Consider the following 22,526-nt stretch of genomic DNA (forward strand, 5'->3'; position numbering starts at 1 on the left):
TTTTTTTTCTGTGTTTTCGTCATTGCCAGGTTACGCAAGACACCAACAGAGCTCAAAAGAATTTAAAAATCTTCTAGAAGATTTACCGGCAAACGTAAAAGTAACAGTTTACAAATTTACTAGAGTAATTATGATCGGAAACGAAAATTGAAACAAAAATTGGAAAATGTTTTCTTAAAATTTAGTCTTGATAGGGCTGACAAACAATCTCATATTGATTTTGATCTCCCACTGTAAAGAATTCTTTTTCAAATGCTTCATGGGGTCATTTAAATATAAAAACAACTGCATTTTTATTTGCTTCATTACATTTTCACCCTTTTTCACAAGCGAATACAAGTCATACACTGCACACGTTTGATCGGGCAGTAAGAAGATGACTTATTTAATCTGGTCGAAGCTATTACTTATAACTTATCTTTGTCTTTTATGGAACAACTTTGTCAATGGTTAGTTCACAATTACTTTTTTAATTGGTTTATTTCTATTTGATGATATGGATGGAATTGCGTTATTTGTTTGGATTTTTTCCTTAAAATGTCAATCTAGCAAATGAATGATTATAGTTTGCCAATCTTAGTCGATATAGTGCACAAACTAATCATAATATTGATTTATGGTTACATTTGATCTTAAATGAAATCAAAAAACTGTTTGTGAGTCACTTCAAATAAATTATCGACGATCACAACATAAAGCGTATATTGAATATGTAAGGTGCATGACTTCCCTGACAATTTAGTGATATTTCACTTTCCTATCAGATTTTTTTCTAAACTTATTAATCAAAATGAATTATATAGCCAGGTAATATAAGATCTATCACAGAATAATTTCATCGCCAAGAATGTTTAAAAATGTGGAAGAGTTGCTCAATGTTATTTACATAAATAAATTTAGCTAAAATAAAACAAAATATTATAAGAAATATAATGATGATAGTAATAGATACATAAGCACAATAAATCCTGAATCAAATGCCGGGCGATTTGAAAATCATGCTTAATCAGCAGTAGCATTTGAAAAACCATTTCAGGCTTTTTCAGGTCATAGCGACACATTTGCGAACTAATTATGTCGAAAGCAAAATAAGAAAATTTATATTTTCTGTATATTGCGACAGGGTTTATTTTAAAGAAAAATTGGATTATGCACTATATAGTGTGAAACTGACGGGTTTCGTTGACGAGAAAAACTGATTGCAAACTTTGCCCAACCCTATACTATTTTGAAAGACTTTTATTAATTTCAATTTGTAATTTTCAAGATAATGCTGTTTAGATTATGTTCTGTCTTCAAAACAAAATTTGTTAAGAGGAAATTTTTTGTTGGTATTGCAAACGCATCAAATTTTTTTCAAACTTTGTCCGCCAACATATTTGTGAGTGTGTTCAAAAATTGTTCGGGAAAAAATATAGGCAGCTAAGAATTATAGCAAGTGGCTTAAATATTGTTTAGCATATCAAAATTAAGAAAGTTCTGATAGAATCTAACTTAAATGTCTTCGACTATGGAATGATTCGAGGTTTGAAATGAAAATTTGTTTACTCATGCATATTAAGGATTATTTTATATCATTGACTCATGTACGTAGCAAATAAATTTCTACTTAGGAATGACTTTTGAAGTCTTCACATACGTAGCTAGGTAGCTGTTTTACGAGTCAGATGTTGTGTCAAATTGCAAATAATTCGCTCCAATCAGTCATGGACTGTCATCATCAATATGCACAATTATGAAGAGATTTCATTTTTGAGATATTTTATGGTGAAAATAGCGCTTTTGCCGGGACAATAACAAACATGATATTTTATACTGAATGCGTGGCGCAAAGTTACCAGCTAATACTTCGCACAAAGATGCCAGCTAAAATTTGCAGATCATTTTGGCTTATTTATAGTTAAGTCTTGTATCTATAAATATGCCTTTGAAAGACCAATTGCTCAACAAACCAAAAAAAGAAATCATCCGAACTTCGGCATTTACATGGATTTTCACGTAATGATGAAAATTGACAAGTACTATTTGAGTCAGTAAAAAGCAAAGTCAACGATAAATGACATCAAAAAATTTGTGAAATGCAAAAAGACATGTTTAAACTTTAAAATAACTACAAAGATAAATTTGAAGTTTTCCAAAATTTGAAGATTCAAACAACTCTTTCTTATCGATGTTTTTTTCTTTCGCACAGGTCAAGAGTTGGCAGAGGGTTCTCTTATGTTCAGTGAGTATAAATGAAAGCAATTGAACATTTTATACAATCCGTAGAGGCTAACTTAATGCCTTTACTTGGATCAGCAACAGCTTTTCAAAGAACATTTAGCTTGACTGGTCAATATTTTAATAATCCTCGACATAAAGATACCTTTGAATTTTTGTCTGAGTTATCACAAATAAAACAAGAAAAGTAGACACAGTTGCGCCAGAATATTTTTGTGGTGAAACATAGGCAAAAAACCTTCTTTATGACAACAGTGTAAAGGAGCAAACTTTCCCACCTCTTAAAGTTTTCTTGTTACAGTGTCAGAACAACAGCGACCAATATTTTTTCTTCCAGATCGATTAATCCCTCATACAGGACACACCCAGATAATCTATGATAATGAAGAATTAGATACTGGTTTTCCTAATTGCAGACGTCAGCCCTTGCCACGACTTGGTACCGAAATTAAAAGGGTGCAGATTACAAAAGCATATGTAAGAACTTATGAGTAAACTGGAAATCTACGATGAGTAAATAAAAACCATATCTAGTAGTGTTTTTCTTTATTATTTTTTTATTGTGCCCGATTTTAGATCTGTGCAAACGGACTGATGAAATTTGACAATCGGTTTTATGAACCAACACCACGGAATTTCGGCACGTACAGTGATGGCAGGGAACAAACTAGTGGCGGGCAATGCCTTGCCCCTTATTGGTCGGCGGTTGATTTGGAATATTTCAAAAATGGTTTTTCAAAAGTGTTCTACAAGAACTACTTTACTCGCGCAGACGATCCCAGTGTTTTTGAAAGGATTGATGAGGCTGCAAACTTAATTAAAAAGATTACTAACTATCGTTCAAGTTGGTTGTCGGTTGCCACGTGGATTAATCTCAGACCAAAACAACCTCTAAACAATAATTTTCATGCGGTAGGTGGAATTACTCTTCTGTGAACAGTAAAAAAATGACGTTTTCACGTTTTGTAACAATCGAGAGTATTGATTTTGCTGGATGAATAGTTGATGAAATCTTCTTAAAACGGTTGTTTTTGTAAAAAATGTATTTGAAACTCCCTTTTACAAAAATGTCTATGTACAAAATCAGGATAATAAAAACAGACAATGCGTGCCCATAATACGTGCTGTTGTGAAAACATACGCTAAAGGTAAATTTATGAATACTTTTGAATACTATTACATTTATCAATTTTTTCAGTTAAATACATTCCAACTTGTGCTAGCCAGCAACTCTAAACTGGAGGCTGTTGGAGTGTTTTTATATGAAAACATCGATTGGGCGTATGGGGTTGACAGGTACATAATGTTGTAGTGAGATCATTTGTGCTCTTCGTTAGCGCCACTTTCCATTAACCGCACTTACAATTTTTATACCATGTTTTAATGTTAAATATTATACAATTTTCTTTGATCATTTATATGTAAATATACATATAATTTGTTTTATAATTAATTTTGCACGAGCTCATTATGTTAATTATTTTTCTATAATTTATTGTTCTAACCTTTTTAGAGCCCGCTATCAATTTTTTACTCAAACAAGCGACTTGCCAGTCATCGGTTTCAACTCCGGAAGTCGACATCCCGCTGAAATAAACCGATTGTATAATTTTCCAACGTAAGATAACTAATGTTCAGTCAACCATATACACCTGCAAAGGATTCTTGAAGTTGGCAATCACTTGCAAATTTAGTTCAAAATAGACTTCTTGTTCACTCCAAAAAGCGTTACTTGATTTTATGAAATAGTTTTATTTTGGGCACAAATTTGGTTTGTTAATATCGGTGCAATAAAAATTGTTAGAACATAAAGATCAATGTGTGTAAATTTCGTGAAATTTGTTACCATTGTTGATCCAAGGTGGCAAATAAAACAAAAATGTTTCGACAAAATAGGCGTTTCTTATAATTTTCGTTTTTATCGATAGGTCTGGAACAGTAAACGCAGAGGAGGTTGATGATGAAAGAGAACCTAACACGGGAAAAGAAGGAGAAATTGTACTTAATTTAAAAACGGCAGTTCCACCTACAAGTGCAGAGAAATGTCGAGAATGGGTCAATGGGCAAATTGACCTTGGTGTCAGAAGATCCTTTTGTTCGTCATCTTGTGCACCCACTTTGCAACTTGAACTGTTTAGTTTAGGAAGCAATTTTTTTACTTCGATAAGGACTTTTAAATCAGGTCTTTCAAATAATCCCAACTATTGCATACTTAAACGACAATGGTTTAGAACTAGTGCAGATGAGTGCTGCTACACATATTTTGGGGATCGCTTTTCATTTTGGTTGAGCATTTGGTTCAGATCTTTCAATAGCTTTTGGATCGATGAAATTCCTTTGCAAAGATCTGGTCCAGGACACTGGCATCCATATCATCCTTGGTTTAATCCTGTCGAATACCAAGAAGAAGAGAGCCGCTATCAAGAATGCTGTAGAAATTTTGATAGCACTCAGGAATCGTGTTCCCTATTTTACAGTATCCGCCCGATTTGTAACAGTAACTTCTGGTTTTTCCCATCAATTTGGGGTATTCAGCCTCTTGAAATTTATTTGCATGAAACATGTCATACTAAAATAGAGAATTTAAAATCCCCGACCATGAACTGTTGTGATTGAATTATGGTAATATTTTTTAGCTATAAGCATGAAAACCACGTTCTAAATAACAAAACCCATCTGGTTCATTTTAAAAAGCTGCATCAAATCAAAAAGCTTATTGAGTGACACTTTAGTTATCATGGTTTCATATCAAAATTTAAAAACAGACGACAATCTAAATTTCGTTTTAGGCACTCTTTTTGGAGATCCTCATTTTGTGACTTTGGATCGTAAAAACTACACTTTCAATGGCTGTGGTTGGTACACATATTTTACAGGAAACATCTCAGGTAAGAAAATAAATTTTTGTTATATATCTTAATACGCGCATTTAGTAACTTAAGCTTGAATATTACAAGAACAAATGTATAATACTTATATTAGGCAACAACCAAAGCTCGCTTGTGGTTCAAGTTCGAACAACAAGGGTTGGTGACGTCAATGCTACAGGTTTTACAGCTATTGCAATAAAAGAAGGTTACTCAGAGACCATCCAAGTCAATTTGAATGCTTCAGGTAGGCTAAAAGACATAACTGCAATCAACATTAGAAGCAAAAATTCACTCACGTTTTTCATCAATGAAAGCAATAAATTAAAAATGAAACTACAGAAACGTACACTTCGTTGACACAGTAATGAGAACTGAAAAAAACGGTTTTAGTAGGTTCTGGGGATGCTGAAATTTTAAATGTTTCCATGGTATCTCAGTTGCACCTACATTTAAATGGAAAGTATTAAAGCAACTGTCCTTATTTGCAATAAGAACGTCGTATATATAACATCGTATATATTACCTGTATAAGGCTTACCTGCCATATTCACAAAAGAAATTTTAAAAAAACTGAAAAACTAGATGAAATAAGCATACCTCTATACAATAGTAGAAAAAAGTTCTCTGCTTTTATCGATGTTTTACAAGCTTTCGGCTAGCAAACAGTAGGCATCTTCCAACGGTTGCGTGGCTATAATGATTGACGAATCATGAAAAGACATGCATGATGCAGGGAAGCCGGAACGTTGATAGCTTTGAGGGTAAAAATTCATATATCCTTACTCCTGCCTGATTACTTTCTTTCAAAATCAAGTCTCAATTTTACGATTTTGTGACCTTGAAATAGAGAGTGTGCCAAGATTCCAAATTAAACAAGCGCCAGTTGCTATCTGTATGTGTTTTGAATATTGATAAATTACAAAAACCGGATATTTTTTTCTATTAATTATTTCTATACAGCTGGTTGTACTATATCTATTTGAAAATTAAATTACAAGCTCGAAATTTCTATAAGGGGCTTTGCCCTCATCAACTATCGCATCATGGAAATCGAGAGCAAGTAATCTAATTGTTTTAGTAGTTGTTATAGTACTCCTTAATTTTTTGTTTTATGTATTTGTTGTTGTTGATTCGAAAAAGCAAATTACTCTTGCCCAATGCATGTTTAGTTATTTCGATTGAATTTTTGTTTATTTTAGCTTTAAATATTTTAAAATTGTATTTAGTGGCAACTTTAGTCTTTTCTAAAATTGCACTGTAATGTAAATAATCAAGTTTATCGTCAGAAACTTAAGTAAAACGCAATACGGAAGGGTCGACAACCATGCTACTTCTACTCGCTGTTTATTGAAAAATAGATAACAAGTCAAGTATCTAGGCAAATCAAAGCATTGACAATAGAATATTTGTGTGATTCTACTAAATTTCAATAAATGCACTTCTGAATCATTTATATAGCCCAATATGTTGCGTAATAAGCAGGAGCTTTTCTGTGGAAATGGCAAACATTGAGATTGCATAATTCAACAATAAAAATTTATGAAACATGTTTTTTTTGTTATTGAACGTTTATAGCTTTACTTGTAATTGCTACAAGCTGTGTGAGCTATAGAAACTTTTTCTTTCGTACATTAGCCCAAATGCATGCTCATTGTTTGTAGAATTTTCAGTGCTTTTATGTCATTTGCCAAAGTTTTTAAAGATTTCTTTTTCATATATTACTTACCCTAATGGTAGTGATACAGTTGTCTCGATTAAACAAATGATAAAGCTATTTTTACTTCATTACTGTGACTTCTCACTCGCACGTGTAAATTTATGAAACGTCATATAATTTTTCCATCCCCTCAGCCTATCTTTAACCTATGCCAATTACTTAGTTAAATAACAGAAATGAGACGTTAAAGAACAGCAATTTAAATTAACATTTGAAAAACTCCTTTAGCTCTGAGTATAAGATAAAGAAACAATTTTATTCTTTTCTATTGTTTGTCCTTAAAACGTAATAAAGGTTTAATGGCAAATAAGGCATACTTGAAATTCCTCGTGCACAATTTTTCTATTATGTTTAAGGTGCTCTAAGTCTTCGAGTTAACAAGTCTGAAGCCAATCTTCCTTCACAAAATGGAACTTTACTTGATAGTGGCATTTCTTTATCTTTTGAAAACAACACGTTGGAAATTTCAACACCTCTTGGAAGTGGAGTACGAATAAAGGCAGCAGCAAATGGAACATTTTTCACTTTTGTCGTTGCTTTGCTGCAAGAATATAAAAACTCATCACTTGGACTTGCTGGAAAATGGAATGATATTATCGACGACGACTTTACTCTCCCTAATGGGACCGTCTTACCAATAGACTCCAGTGAATCAGAAATTTTCTACAATTTTGGAGAAATGTGTACGTAGATTTTTATAAAATTACTCTGTCTCTGAGATCTTGTATACGACAGTGGAATTATGCTAACTTTCAGATTTTTTCACAGGGAGGGTTCCGCAGAACGAAATAATTTATGAACCTGTTGATGACGACAGTGATGCTTTTAAATGTCCTACAAACTTTGCTCCAATCTTTTTGAATGAGGCATTGGATAATCTTAATGAGTCATTCAGAGCCGAAGCTGATAAAGTCTGTGGTAGTGATGTGAATTGCTTGTTTGATATAGCTGCGACAGGTGACTTGTTAATTGGTCAGTCAACACTTGATGAAAGTACAACTATAAACAACGAACTCGGCCAAATTGGTATGTTCTCAGTGGACAGGAATTTTCTTTCGTCGTTCAACTTGCCTGCAATTCAAACAATTTAGCAAACATAAAGCACGTTCAAATGGATGGGAGGATAAGGCACTAACAAAAATTCAGTTTGTTTTGTACTTACATTAGCGTCAGATCTTTTTAGTCATCAGACACACGCACACACAGTATAATAGGTAGAAAGGTCACCCAAGAGCAAAACAGGTTGTCACTTGCTTCTAAGAGACGTGTAAATTGTGGAATACTTAGACTCAAGATATAACATCATGTAATTTTAGTTTTTGGAAACAAGTGACGACTATTAATCAACATGCTGTAATAATAATGGCCGAAGTCGGCTTGCAATATGCGCAAAGACAAAAGTGACTCTTCAATACAATCTTTATCGTGTGCTCTTGAACAATAACAATTATATTGTAGCGAATGCGGTATTTAAGACACTTTTGTTGTATTAAAAGATCATTTTTTAATATTTTCCAGAAAACGGACTTCCTAGATTCATAAGAAATATATCAACTATCAATGTCACTCTGGGAATGAATTTTACCCTCGTCTTACAAGCTGTAGATCCTGATGATGATGCAATTGACTTTGACGTACCATCACGTCCCAACGGATCTGATTTTTCTAAGAATGCCACACATTTAATATTTACATGGTCTGTTCTGTCTGATGAAGTGGTACGAGCTATCAAAATATAAAGAATTTTATTTGATAGATGAGTCTGTTAATGTATTATTTTATTGCGTTTCGTCTTCTTCAGGTTGATATAACGTTCGTAGTTACTGACACAAAAAATGGAACAGCAACATTGAGTCCATCTATCCAACTTTGCAAATGCGAAAATAACGGCACTTGTTTTGTTCCTGAAGCAACATCGAATGAACTAGCTTCGTCTAGGCCAAAATTTCTTATTATGTCGTGCACATGCCAAGTTGGCTTTATCGGTCAATTTTGTGGAGAGGTTCGAGATTTCTGTATAGGTGAATTTGGACCGACTTGCAATCCTTTGGTCAGGTGTTTTAACTCACCAACTAATTTTACGTGTGGACCTTGCCCAAACGGATACAGTGGAAATGGGCAAAGCTGCTCAGGTAAACAGCAGAAGTAATAAAATTTGTATATTCATTTCTAGTTAACATCGTCAACGCAAACTTACATGGTTGGTTGCATTTTTTTTAATAACGCAAATTTTAGAACATTTTTTCATATTTTTCTTTCCAAAGATGTCGATGAGTGCCAACAAGGTCAATCAGGCTGTAGTCAAACTTGCCGTAACAATGCAGGCTCTTTTGAGTGCAGATGTAGAACTGGCTATGTCTTGAATTCCGATGGAAAAACCTGCGATGGTACAAAAAAATTTAAAATTTTCTATTATTTGAAGTAAAATTTAGTCGATTCTCTTGAATAAATTTGTCAAACAATATCAATTAGCTTTGTTCAGTAAAAAAATTTCATGAATTACAAACAACTTAAAATAATATTCTTAGATAACTTTATAACTATTAGAACCATGTTGAGATGTAATAGAGAGATTTTTTTATCCCACTCCAATAAATAGATATTGACGAATGCTCAAGACCAAATGATTGCAGTCAGCTGTGCAACAACACCATTGGCTCATTTAAATGTGGCTGCAGGGTTGCGTTCGTGGTCGATCCACAAAATGATCAAAACTGTATAGGTAATTTTATCAAATACAATAGTTATTAAATAGTTAAAAACGTACATATGAAAGTATATTTGTCAAATGGGTAAATTTGCATATCATTTTGTAGCTCAAACAGAATGTGGTTCAAACAACTGCAATCAGACATGTTATGTCGATCCAACAGAAGGTGAAAAATGCCAATGTCGAAATGGATATACCCTAGGAATGGATGGAGAATCGTGCAATGGTTTGTTAATTATGTGAATTTATCGTATACGATGTATTTATTGCGAAGCGCACTCAGTTTTTATATAAATATAAACAGCAGAGACAACACAGTTAGTGTGATCTTATTCATTGAACGCAAAACGCTGATTATATCAAAACTGATAAATTTTACAGAAAGCAAACTCTTGAAGTATTCACATAGAAAGAATTCTTTGTGTATATTCAGAACTTGTACCATAATTTAGTTGTTAACATGCTGAATTTAGAAGGCATCTCCTAACATTAAAAATTAACTTTTGTTTTAAATGCATTTGGTCCTTGTAAATGCAACGTATGAAACATGCCTTGGGCAAAAATTCATGGAAAGGCCACAAAGAAATAATTGACCTTTACAACTAAACTATCGAGTTAACAAGAAAATTCTGCTTTCCTGTTTATGCTAACTTTTTTCGATAATAGCACTAAATAACGTTATAAAGCTTTGTGAAAAGAATTGATTTTAAACTTTTGAAATAGATAAATGAACATCATGTGTCATGTATTTTTTTACACCCATTGTGGTGATTTTGTTCTTGTTCTTGTAATTTATTCTTGTGAGTTGTAATTATAGCTTGTTGATAATAAATACAATTAATTAAATTAAATGACATATTGACATCTTTAAAGTTACTTTTGAAAGTATGTTTTTTGCTCTTTTCCAGACATTGATGAATGCGCAAATCCTCAAAGTAACTTGTGCTCGCAAAGGTGCCAAAATACAGCAGGGAGTTACAATTGTACATGTTTACCTGGATATACTTTGACTGACTTAACGAATTGCGAAGGTTTTTATATTAAACTTCAATTATATAAGTGTATACTAATTATATATACAGTGTATTAAAAAACTGAACAGTTGGAAAATAGTTCTAAAGTGATGAACGCACAAGGTCAACAAAATCCTTTGGTGGAATAGGTAGTTGGACTTCCAATGGCTCATCTGACAGTAAAATGTTGGCAGATATCATCTATTTTCATAGTGAGAATAGTACTACCGAAAAGTACTTTTGAAACAGCTTGCGCACGAAAATGACGCAGATAAAAAGCAATTGGAACACGTACGGTTAAATTATGACACATGTTGCTAAAGTTTAAAACGTTTTTTGGAAATTTGGCTTATGTTTACGCATACGCTTACATTTTAACTGTGAATAATTTTGGATTTTTCGTTTTCAATTGCCATTTTGTTGTAATACTCATCAATTATGCTTCAATGTACGCCTAAAATACTGCAAATATGAATGATTGAAAAAAACCCAGCAACTAAAAAAAGAAAATCGCAAAATAATCCGTGACATAGAAGCTAAACGTTCTGGTAGGGTTATGCAAAATTTCCTGAAACTTTGTCAGCTTGAAAAAAATCTGCAATTTTTTAAACTTCTGCGTTCTAAATCCCCTTTTCCTTTGTCATTTTTTGGCGCAAGCTATTTCAAAAGTGCTTCTCGGTAACACTGTTCACTCAGAAAATGGTTAGTATTTGGAAAAATTTTGCAGTCACATTAGAGCTAGTGGATTTTCATGTACATACTCCACCAAAGGTTTTTTGCAGGAAGTTGCGCACTGATATCTTTGGGACTTATCTGTTCACTTCTTTTTGATACACCCTGTTTACATATTCAAAAAACATTAGCTTGAGTAAAAGGTTTGCCGTTTAATTGAAATATCTTTCATCTTATCATTAATATTTCAAAGGTCACTAATATCAATTTCTATCTGATGAAAATCATTCGTCGTCAAAACTGCTTAGTATTACAAGTTGTGACAATACTAGGCTTTAAAATATGTCGTAAATATTGAACAGAATGAATCACCAAAACGAATAATTAATACGTGATTTTCTTTTCTTTTGTAGATATTAATGAATGCCTAACTACCCAGAATCTATGCCCTAACATGGGACAAGAATGCGAAAATCTCCCTGGTGGCTTTAGATGTAGGTGCTCAAGAAGATTAAATTTGGTTCTTGTGAAAGGCATATGCGTATGTAAGTATTTCTAACATGACAAACATAGCGTCAAAAGGCATTTTTGTGCATGTTGGCTGAGCTACCATCCACCATATTATTCCTTTGGAATGATTTGGTATACTAATGGTAGAAACATTTTCCACAATCTTCAACGTTAAAAACAACCTTAGCCTTAAAAAATCGCTGCGTAAATTAGCTTCTATACCAAAAATATGTTCTTAAGAATTGGTATTGCCATTGTTTTACAGTTCAAAACGGACGTGTTGTAGTTGATGGTGCTCCAGCACCACCAAACGCAACTAATGAACAAATAAACAATGCTGTGGAAATAATAATCATCAACTTCCAGACTTCAAATGTAAGAATTTCTTAAAATTCCAAAATCAACTAATAATTGTTAAATCTCCTTGCTTCATCATCTAAAAATATTACATCAATTTTCTTTCTTCAGTACACAGAAGAGATAAATGACAAATTTAAAGAAGAGGTGGCCAAATTACTTAATGCCTTTTGCAATGAGAATGAACTACGTCCTCAAGATTGTGGTGTACAACAGTAAGTTTTTCAGTTTCATGGTGTATAGGCATCAGTGGAAAATGATCATTATAATAGGAATGAAAAATGACCAACTTATGATGATATTGCAGAGAATATTGGTTTACAAATTAATGCAACCTTTGAAAGATTCTGAGTTGTTGCAGTCTTTGTATGCAACTTTACCTTCTTTGACACTTTAAACCATGAGAATTTGACTGAAGGAAAAAAAAAGATAGTTATTATAAATATTCATAAAAGTAGTTATTATAAATATTCATATATAAATTATAGTAGTTATTATAAATATTATAAATATTCATAAAAATAGTTATTATAAATATTCATAAGAGAATAATTATATTCAAAAAGGAACAATACATAAACAAAGCTGTCTGTACATTTGTGAAACAATCTGTAATAATTTATCATCTTTTCATACTTCTAGAAACTCTTTGATGTTCAATTTACTTAACGTGGAAAGACTTCCTGGTTATCCAAATAACACTGGAAACAACGTCACTTTAAGATTTTATGTTGATTACCCAGCAAGTATTCGAAATGGTACAATGGAGCGGTCAACGTTAGGTTCAATTCTGTTCACCGAATTGCAAAAACTGGAAACCGCTCTTAGCCTGTCATTGGTTGTCAATACTCCGCTTCTCGATGATGTGAGACCTCCACCGGCAGCACAACTCAGTAATACCGTTTTGCTTACCATTTCAAATTTCACAACAACTCTGGTAAACACGGCATTTTTTTTGACAATCGTAAGACATGCATTCATGTGTTTAATCTTACTTGTATATTTAGTGGACAACCTTATACGACAGAATTTTCAGGAGAGCAGTGGCAGTCAGTATCAATAGGCACTGTCAGACAGACAACTATACTCGCTCTCGAGTTTGTCTTCTACCAGTGTAAGTTAAATCATTTAGTTATAAAAATATTTATCTACGTTATCATTGCTGCACACGTCGATGAGAAACGTTATGTAAGGCTACTCAACAACTGTAAATTGTATTCAAGTAACTCTTATAAGTAATGTTCACTTTTCATGAACTGAAATTTGTCTTTCTTTTATTTCTTAAGTTTCTCACCATTTTTTTCAGCTCCGGAAGTTTTCAGGAAGGACAAATTAGCCGTATACCAGGTTTTCCACGTCCAAATGGACAAGGTGTTGACATCGAATTTTATGTCAATAGAACAAACTCTCTGCAGCCTCTTCCTCGTCTTACACTTGCTTCAATACTAGCAATAGTTGAAGCACCTCTAGAGAGAGTCTTATCACGAAACGTTGAAGTCCGAACTTCGTTTACACCTCTTGATCCACCACTTGCTAGTTCCGAACAAACAGCGAACAGTATAGTCATAAGAATTATGTATAATACCAAGGTGATTAGTCATAGTGCAATCAAGTTGCTGATGACAAATATATTTGAGATGTACTCACTGGCGTTATTACAAAAATTTTTTCTTTCCTTTTTAGTGGAACGATCCAATCGATCGCCGCCTGAGAGCAGATTCACTTGCTCCACGGATATCAGTATATTGTGCTTTAAATAGAGAGCAATGTAATATACCAACAGGGTAAATAGATATAATTTAAAATCAATATGATCATAAATTTGATACATAATATTGTATGCAATAATTTATTTATTCTTGTAGCACATCAACATCATTTACCGTCAATGATGTCCAGCGTACTTTGAACACAACACCTACCATAGTCAATGACAATCAGATTGATTATAGTTTCTATGTAAACTATCCTGGACAAAACATTTCTATTGCGCAGCAAATCCTTGCGTCCGTTGTAAAGATTGAGTTGGATGCAATACAATCGTTATCAGATCTCTTTTTTTCCATTCAAACACCGTTTGTTCTACCCACATCAAGTAATATCACTATGCTTCAGTCTAATAACACTGTTCAAATAAGGATTCTCAATCAACAGGCAGATCAGGTAAAAAATTTGAATAGTATATGTTTTATCTATTTAATATCAATTAAAAGATATATTGATTTTTGAGATCTATTTACGTGAATAAAGTTCTAATTTTTAATATAAGCCGCACACACAAAACCAGCGTCGGCATAAATTACGTGGAAACAAATGATGTGCAATATACTTTTAGTAACATTTGTTTTGTCTCCTAGCTTTTGAAGCGTTTCTATTATTATTATTTCGAGGAAGCATGAATTTAGAAAAGCCTTTACTTTTATATCGGATCAACCCTGAAGAGGCTATTCTTGTTTTAGTGGCACGTTATCCAAGATAACCAGTTTAGAGCTGCAATTGCTTCTCAGATCACAAGCTATTGCTTAAATAATCTTATTATTTGTGGACTTAAAAGGTACGTGCACTTTACACGTCTTTATAATATTCATTGAAAATACAGGATAAGCCTTTTATGATCATTTTGAAAAAGGCAATTTAGCAATTTAGGCCTATTTCAAACGCCGAATTTTGCATGTGTGAAATACTATTAGCAATTATATTCGACCGAAATGCAAAATTTGACTGTGCATTTCAAACGTCGAATTTCGCATGCGTCGAATGAAATTATTACACGACGTCCTCGTTCCAGACTTTGTTGTGAGTAAAACGCAAGAGCCAAATTGTATTCGACACATGCGAAATTCAGCATTTGAAGCGACGTTGCACTTTCGTCGCATAATGCGACCAAACCGGTCGAATTTAAAGTTAAGGTCGACCTCAATTGACGCAGTCGTATTTAATTGTTTCATACGTCGAATTTCGCATGCACTTAATTCATACTATTTTCAAACATGCAATACGACGTTTCAAACATGCAAAATTTACTTCTTGTTTTTGCCCATCCAAACTATTCATTGACATTAAAAATCAATGCCGCACATAAATTTTTATAAATGACATCAATTGCATTTGTTATGGAATTGTTCAATGAATCAGCTTTTATACTTGTAGGAAAAAGTTTTTCATTTCTATAGCTACTTCTTTATCCACATGCATACTTAATCTATAACTACGTGCCTAATCTCCATCTCCATCTCCATATACCTGTCTACACTATCATTAATAATATATTTCAAAAGATAATACATGATTAAATTTGACCAGCTTATTCTATTAATCAAACCAGTGAGTCAGACAAGTGTTTCATCTGTCTCTCAAAAACTCCTAAATAAGCTGCGAACATAGATTACGCATAGAATTAGAACTATAGTGTAAAATCATATTGACTAGGTTTAAGGTTGAACCAAGAGTAGTATTGACTAGGTTCAAGTACAAGAAAAATTGTACTTAATTTCATCATTTCACTTCTGATTATCTTCAGCAATCAGTCATTCCAGTCTTCACAAGTTATTCGAACTCATGCTTCTCCTACACAAAATGGCGTGAATTCCACGTATACGTTCTTTGTCATCTATCGTGATAATAGTCCAGTACAACGTAATCTACTTGCTGGAATCTTGAATATCCAACTTAATCGCACAGAACGAACCACAAAACTGGATCTAATGGTGATCACATCGACATTAGCTGCACCAGCCACTGCTGCTACAAATAACAACACAGTTATTGTTTCTGTCATTGGACAAAACGCCGATCAGGTATTCTCATCAAAATGATAGAAAGGGGGAAGCCTTGCTAACATTGCAGCACTCGATTAATCCTTTCTAAAGATATTGCAATCCTTTTAAAACTGCATAGAGTAAACGGGGACAAAAACTATGATACATGAATGATTAACAGTCTATTTTAGCTAAATAATAATAAAAAGTGATGAAAACTTATTTTTATGGTTGAAAATTACAATGCATAGTCATTTAGTACATATTACAGTATTGCATGAGATCTTGCACTTCAGACATAAAGATTTTCGTGTCTTAGTGTTTTCTGAAAAATTTCAGTGTTTTTTAAGAGCCGTCGTTGTCAGTATCACATTGGTGGCAACCTGATGTGATAGTCTTCACAGTCTTGCATGACGATGAACATGAAGCATCTAAATACCTCACTTATGATTTATTCCTATAAAAATGCAACTTATCATGAAAAATAAATATTTTATTAGTGGTCAGCGATACAAGATAATTCATTCCGAGGCTATGTGGCAGCAGCAATTTCTGAATTTTGTGCAAATGATAGTCAATGTAAAGATACTGGGTAAGAATGAAGCCTAGATATTTTGAAATGAGTTTTTGAATGAAGTACTTTGTAAACACAATTCAGGACAAGGACAATACAAGTTCTGCTTGAACACTTAGTGAACACACAAAAGAACAAAATGCCTTTATTTCAACTTAAAAAATGTGAAATCTACGTGATTTAAATTTTTTTAAAGGAGTCAAGTAAACAAGACCCACGTACAGATTGTTCAAGGCTCCCCGAGACAAAATAATGCAAATGCTAATACAGAGTTCTTTGTGAGATATCCTGATGGTCAAATTCTAGAAAGAGAACTTCTTGTGGCGATTTTAAATCAGAGTCTTGCGTCAATCGAATCAAGCACTGGACTCAAGCTAGTTATTTTAATTGAAGAACCTTCATTAACACATATATCTATATTTACACCAACTCGTACATCTATACCTTTATCTTCATCTACATCTTCATCGTTGTCTTTATCTTCATCTTCATCTCCATCTGAATCTCAATCTACATCTCCATCTTCATTGACACCAAACTCTATACTTATATTCCCACCTTTATCTTCATCCTCATCTACATCTCTATCTGTATCTTTATCTCCACCTACATCTCTATCTCTATCTGTATCTTTATCTTCATCTTCATCTCCATCTCCATCTGTATCTCTATCTGAATCTCCAATCCCATCTCCATCTCTATCTCCATCTTTATCTTCATCTACGTCTTTATCTTCATCTGTATCCGTATCTGTATCTTTATCCTCATCATTGTCTTTATCTTCATCTCCATTCCCATCTCAATCTGTATCTCCATCTGAATCTCCATCTCCATCTTCATCTATATCTATATCTCCATCTCTACCTACGTCTTCATCTCTATCTCCATCTCAATCTACACCTAAATCCATACTAACATTCTCACCTACATCTATACTTATATCCACACCCACATCAACACCTACACCCACATCTAGATCTACCCCTACACCTGATCGTGAAATTGTGGACAATACTGTCACAGTCAAACTTATAAACTTTAATGCAAGCAAGGTTTGTTTATATCTATTATTTTCCCATACTCCATAATACATAAAGTCAGCTTTGTAGAAACCTCTTCATCGTAAAACAATCAACTAAAGCAATCATCATGGCTTCATTTTTTCTCTTAAGCCAACTACTCACAAGTAAGGCCTGCAATATATCATAGAGTTAGACAGACCAAGCAGAAGTGAAAAACTGTATGAACAAGCTGCAGTAATTCCCCTGTAAACTCCGATAATTAACTAAAAATGGTGGAAAATTTTAAAATACCATCTCTCTCCCAAAATCTCTTAGATGCAGAAATATATTTGGATTTTACCTCCTCTCACACAATCGTTACTTAATTCCAAGAGTTCTGTTGAATCATAAATTGCACTCCATATATCTCCCATTATTATATGAGGCAAATAGATCTAAGTGTATCTTTAAATATGGTCAATTGTTCATTTCTATCTTCTCTAGTGGAATGAAATGCTTTTCCAAGCAAACATGGCCGAACAAATCAACGTTTTCTGTTTTGAGGAGGATATTTGCAATGCTTCATTGTAAGTAAAGTTGTTAATCGCATAAAGTAGTATAACTTGTCTGGCTAGAGCAACCATTAAAATCAGCTGCAAGCTCCTCATGCAATTTTTTAACGATAGATGTTATGTTCTTCATTTTTTATAAGTGTTTTTTAAAAAATTGCAACTCACACATATTAAGAAAGATAGAATCACTTTTTCCACGTAACTTCAACAAAATTTAGGCAAAAACAACTACCATTATTAAGATTATTCGGAAAAACCTTATTCATGTATAAGTTTCAAAATGTAACAACAGAGGCTTAACATATTTGGTATTTTCTATGTACGTGAAATGACTGTTTATCTCCATTTTGATTTTATATGGTAAACTTTCATTTTGAATCATTATGTGAAAATTATCTTGCTTACTAGCCCGACTGATTCTTACTCCTTCTAAAAAATATTTTTTTATTCACAGACTGTAAAAACGATTTATTTCTAAGCAAATTACTGATGGTAGTAAGTTAAATTTGAGATGATTGAAATAAATTATCAATTTCTACGTGAAATCAATGTATTTATGCATGTGTTAATATGTAAATGCATATTAATACAAATTTTAAATACAACCTTGCTCTAAAAAACCATTGTAAAATCTTTTCAAAAGAAAATGCACATTTTTCAGGCCTAAAGGAACCAACCTTACAGCTGAAAATATTAAAGTGCTGCCTGGCTCGCCGATGGAAATAAATGCTACTTGTGCAAATCTATCTTTTTACGCTGATATTCCTGACAGAAATAAATTATTACCTAAAAATCTTCTGTCGACAATATTCTACGAAAAACGAAAAGAGATACTGGCTGAATTGCCTGGTGTAGAGGTTGAAACTCCCCCTGTAGAACTCCCTCTTGAAAACCTTACAGAAGCGCAAAGAAATAACACAGTTATAGTGGTACTTGTAGTACTGGATAGTGACAGAAATCAGGTGACAACGCAATAATTATACCAATAAATAGAAACTAACATCGTATATTAGGCAAATGGGACTAAAATCGATTTGAACAAATTGAATCGTTTAGATTTAAGCTTGCCATGCAAAATTTTATTCATGCTATAGTAATATTTAAACTGTGAGCTGAAAATTTCATCCATTTCATTCTCTTACACAAGTCATTTTTACCATTAATAATCGTTTCGTCAATCACAGCAAAATGAATAAATTCAAATCAAAATTTATTGAAAGAATTGATTCAATAAGCTGTATTATTCTTACATTTAAGATAAATTTACTCGTCATTTTTGAAATAAGAAGAGCCATGGTAGAAAGAATGAACACAATTTGTTTCGGTTCTGAAGGAGATGTTTGCCAACTTCAAAGCAATCGGTAAGTTGACAGTCTTCAGTATATGTTTACAAAAGATGCTTAAATTTAACATGTGTAAATTCATAAATTTCACTCTAAAATTTAAGAATCAATAGCGGTCGTCTTGGAAGCTTGACTGAACCTATGTATGGGTTCTGTCATACAGTCCTGTGTGAAAAAAAACTTTGAAAAAAAAACTATAACTTATATACTGCATAATTTACATTTTTTAGTCGAAGGAGGAAGAGAGCAACTAAGTAAGTTATTATGGCATTTATGTTTCAACGTTGTTAATTGTAGAATTTTAAGATTTTACAAGTTTAATGGATAAGATTAAACTCAAAGTTGTTGTGATTTGGATGTGATTATTTGAATTTTTTACTCTTTTCAAAACAAAACAGATCATAAATATTTTCTTTTTATCTACAGTAGCCGAAATTTTACTCTAGCGGATATTACTATCAACTCTGCGAGTGGTAATGGAAGGGCAGCGCTAGACATAGGCGTCAATAAGCCAGGTACAAAAGATCCAGTCAATAAAACTGTTGTCCAAAATGCCTTAAGGGAGCCCTTACAAATCAGAAATTTTAACCTGACCTTGGCACCATCATCATCGACTCTTACCTCTGCACCATCATCATCGACTCTTACCTCTGCACCATCATCATCGACTCTTACCTCTGCACCATCATCATCGACTCTTACCTCTGCACCATCATCATCGACTCCTACCTTGGCACCATCATCCTCATCACCTCTTAGTTTGGCACCATTATCATCTCTCACCTCAATACCATCATCACCATTACTTCCCACCTCAGCACCACCAGACGATGATGACGTGGATTTGCCATTAATACTGGGATTGTCTATTGGTGGCGTATTGCTGTTGATCTTCTGTTTTGTTGCCTTAGTATAGTAAGTAAAAACAGCGTTTCGTTTGCAAATAAAAGTGAACTTTTTTGGACAAACGCCAACAACAGAATCAGCCAGGTCTCTTTTAGAGATGCTCATGATTATTTTTCATTAATCTCAAACAACGTCTACAATCACTAAAAGTCTACAATCAGATCAAAACCTACAAATGCAACGCAAATATGATTAAAGACAGAAGGATAAAGATATGTTAAGTCATTTAACGAAAGATTTAGGAGTTGCATACATTTACTTTGAAACTATGGAGGACATTGTCTTTTTGGGTGTCTTGCATTGACTGCTCATTTTACATGCAAAAACTATGACAACTGGGTTGTTATAAAAACGCATGAAACGCTCCTAAATTACAAGTTCAACAAGGTCAAAGAATTATTGAGTCAAAATGTTAAACTTGCATTCAAAATGTATCAAGTAGATCAAACTTCTAAAAACCTTACCGGATGCAAGGACAGTTTAGTCTAGTCATTTGCCAAAAATTAAATATTAAATTGATCTTACCTTACAGTTGCAAGGCTAAGAAAGATTCAAGGTTTAAAGTCCCCAGAGTGAGCCCAGGATCTTACGGTCACAGCAGCTGGGAATTTGAAAGAGATACACCGTATGGGGGTACAGCATTTGAAGGTATCAGAGCTACATCTAGATATGATGAAGATGGTTTACCTGTCGATGAGGACCCACGTCAATAAGATGACATGCAGCCATGCAATTGCATAGTTTAATGATTAGTTAGTAATATATATATATTGTTTGCCACTTTTCAAATTCAGTACAAATCCTTTGCAATCTTCCGGGAGCAATTTTAGTGGGTGGAATGAAGACTGAAAAGATATGAAAGCAACAACACCCGACGAATTTATAATAATCCTTTGATCTAAATAAACACACTCTCTGCATGGTATTGAGCCCAACTATTTATATTAAACTTTTCTTTATGCCAATTACATGCATATACATGTAAATAAATATTTGTATGACACTAAGCAATTGTTCGTACTCTATTTTTAAGTCTAATAAAGTCTACTTTTAAATCACGCTCGCAATCTTTGTATGTGCTTTATTAACTTTACATTACAATGCAGCAGAATCTGATTGAAACACAGAGAAACATGTAACAGTCATGAGTGATATTCGAAATTGTTTATCTGTAAGTCAAATAAAGTAGAAGAACAGTTTTGTATGACCATTATTCAGCATATATCTAGTGGGCTTAGCTGCTAATGTGATATTTTACATGCAATGTAATATCTATTCAAGCTATGGTAAACATGTATGTTTTTATTGTATGACAAAAAATACTCTGACTGCTTATTGCATGATTCTGTTCCTGAGTTATTGGTTGCCTTGTACATTCTCAATCATAAATCGCTGCACTGTAAGCATGCTTAAATACTCAAGCTTTTAGGCTCATTTTGCAATTTTACTTATCCACAGTGACGCCAGAAAGGCGTCAAAATAATGAGAGAGAGTTAGGGGGTGCAATCTCTACCCTGTTTCCACACCAATACGATTTTCAAACTGTTTTTCTTATTTGTACAGGAAAAAATAAATCAGTGCAGTATGTAAGAAAATTTCAGAGCATTTTGATTTTTCGTAGCACACTAATGAAGAACTTATTATTGATATGTGCAAACAGAGCTTTTACAGGAGATAGTATAATATTGCCAAAATACTAAACAATCATTGTCTCAACAAAACTCCATCAGAAGTTTATTTAACAAGTAGTCATAAACTATTAAACAATAAACGTTCCACAAACACTGCATGTATGAGCATATGTATATTGCTATTTTTTCCCAACATAAAAAAAACTACAGCATATGGTTGCCTCTTTAAGTCGAAATGAAACGGACTTTTGAAAATTGGAAACATTATCATTTGGGGTCTTTTTGCAAATAAAAACTTAAGCAATAGAGTTGTTTAAATTTACTAACTCAATTGAATATAGTGGCATATAATTATTTCATTCTAATAATTAATAGAGTTGAGAGTTTAAAAGGATTCAATCATAGCTCTAAGCAACTCAAAGTAAGAGCCGAGGAAGAGTCATAAATAAGTGGGTCGATATTCTAATATACAAGCTCTACATTTTAATTTTTTTAAGTCAATTGTGATTATGGATTGAAATATATGTGTGAGCATATGAATATACCAACACCCCCCCAAAAAATGTCAATTTTTCACGCCCCTTGCAAAGTCACTATTACAAAGTAGCCATTATAATCTCATGCCGAGTTTATTCTGCGTAACTTGCAATAATCTCACAACCTGGTGTAGTG

General features: G+C 33.2%; 1 protein-coding gene across 2 annotated transcripts; it reads left to right on the top strand.

The window, feature by feature from the left end:
• Positions 1-299: 299 nt before the first annotated feature.
• On the top strand, positions 300-21,290 carry LOC124445698. 2 transcript variants are annotated; one of them, XM_046996448.1, is made up of 38 exons: positions 300-449; positions 2,192-2,224; positions 2,558-2,697; positions 2,797-3,132; positions 3,419-3,516; positions 3,734-3,838; positions 4,149-4,747; positions 5,010-5,108; positions 5,203-5,334; positions 7,164-7,490; positions 7,576-7,833; positions 8,326-8,525; positions 8,609-8,939; positions 9,072-9,194; positions 9,407-9,529; positions 9,624-9,743; positions 10,426-10,548; positions 11,616-11,747; positions 11,978-12,087; positions 12,181-12,284; positions 12,712-13,006; positions 13,077-13,183; positions 13,376-13,658; positions 13,753-13,853; positions 13,935-14,232; positions 14,529-14,623; positions 15,590-15,866; positions 16,328-16,419; positions 16,598-16,912; positions 17,030-17,065; positions 17,204-17,453; positions 17,907-17,989; positions 18,636-18,936; positions 19,232-19,335; positions 19,548-19,571; positions 19,744-19,915; positions 19,997-20,232; positions 20,756-21,290. In XM_046996448.1, the coding sequence occupies exons 1-38, from the start codon at positions 377-379 to the stop codon at positions 20,934-20,936; spliced, it is 6,816 nt and encodes a 2,271-aa protein (XP_046852404.1). In that variant the 5' UTR covers positions 300-376; the 3' UTR covers positions 20,937-21,290. The 2 variants fall into 2 exon arrangements, with proteins under 2 accessions (XP_046852404.1, XP_046852403.1); XM_046996447.1 differs by having other exon boundaries at positions 19,744-20,232.
• Positions 21,291-22,526: the final 1,236 nt, after the last annotated feature.

Source organism: Xenia sp. Carnegie-2017, unplaced genomic scaffold (genome assembly GCF_021976095.1).
Source record: "Xenia sp. Carnegie-2017 unplaced genomic scaffold, XeniaSp_v1 HiC_scaffold_22, whole genome shotgun sequence".
Taxonomy (NCBI): Eukaryota; Metazoa; Cnidaria; class Anthozoa; order Malacalcyonacea; family Xeniidae; genus Xenia; species Xenia sp. Carnegie-2017.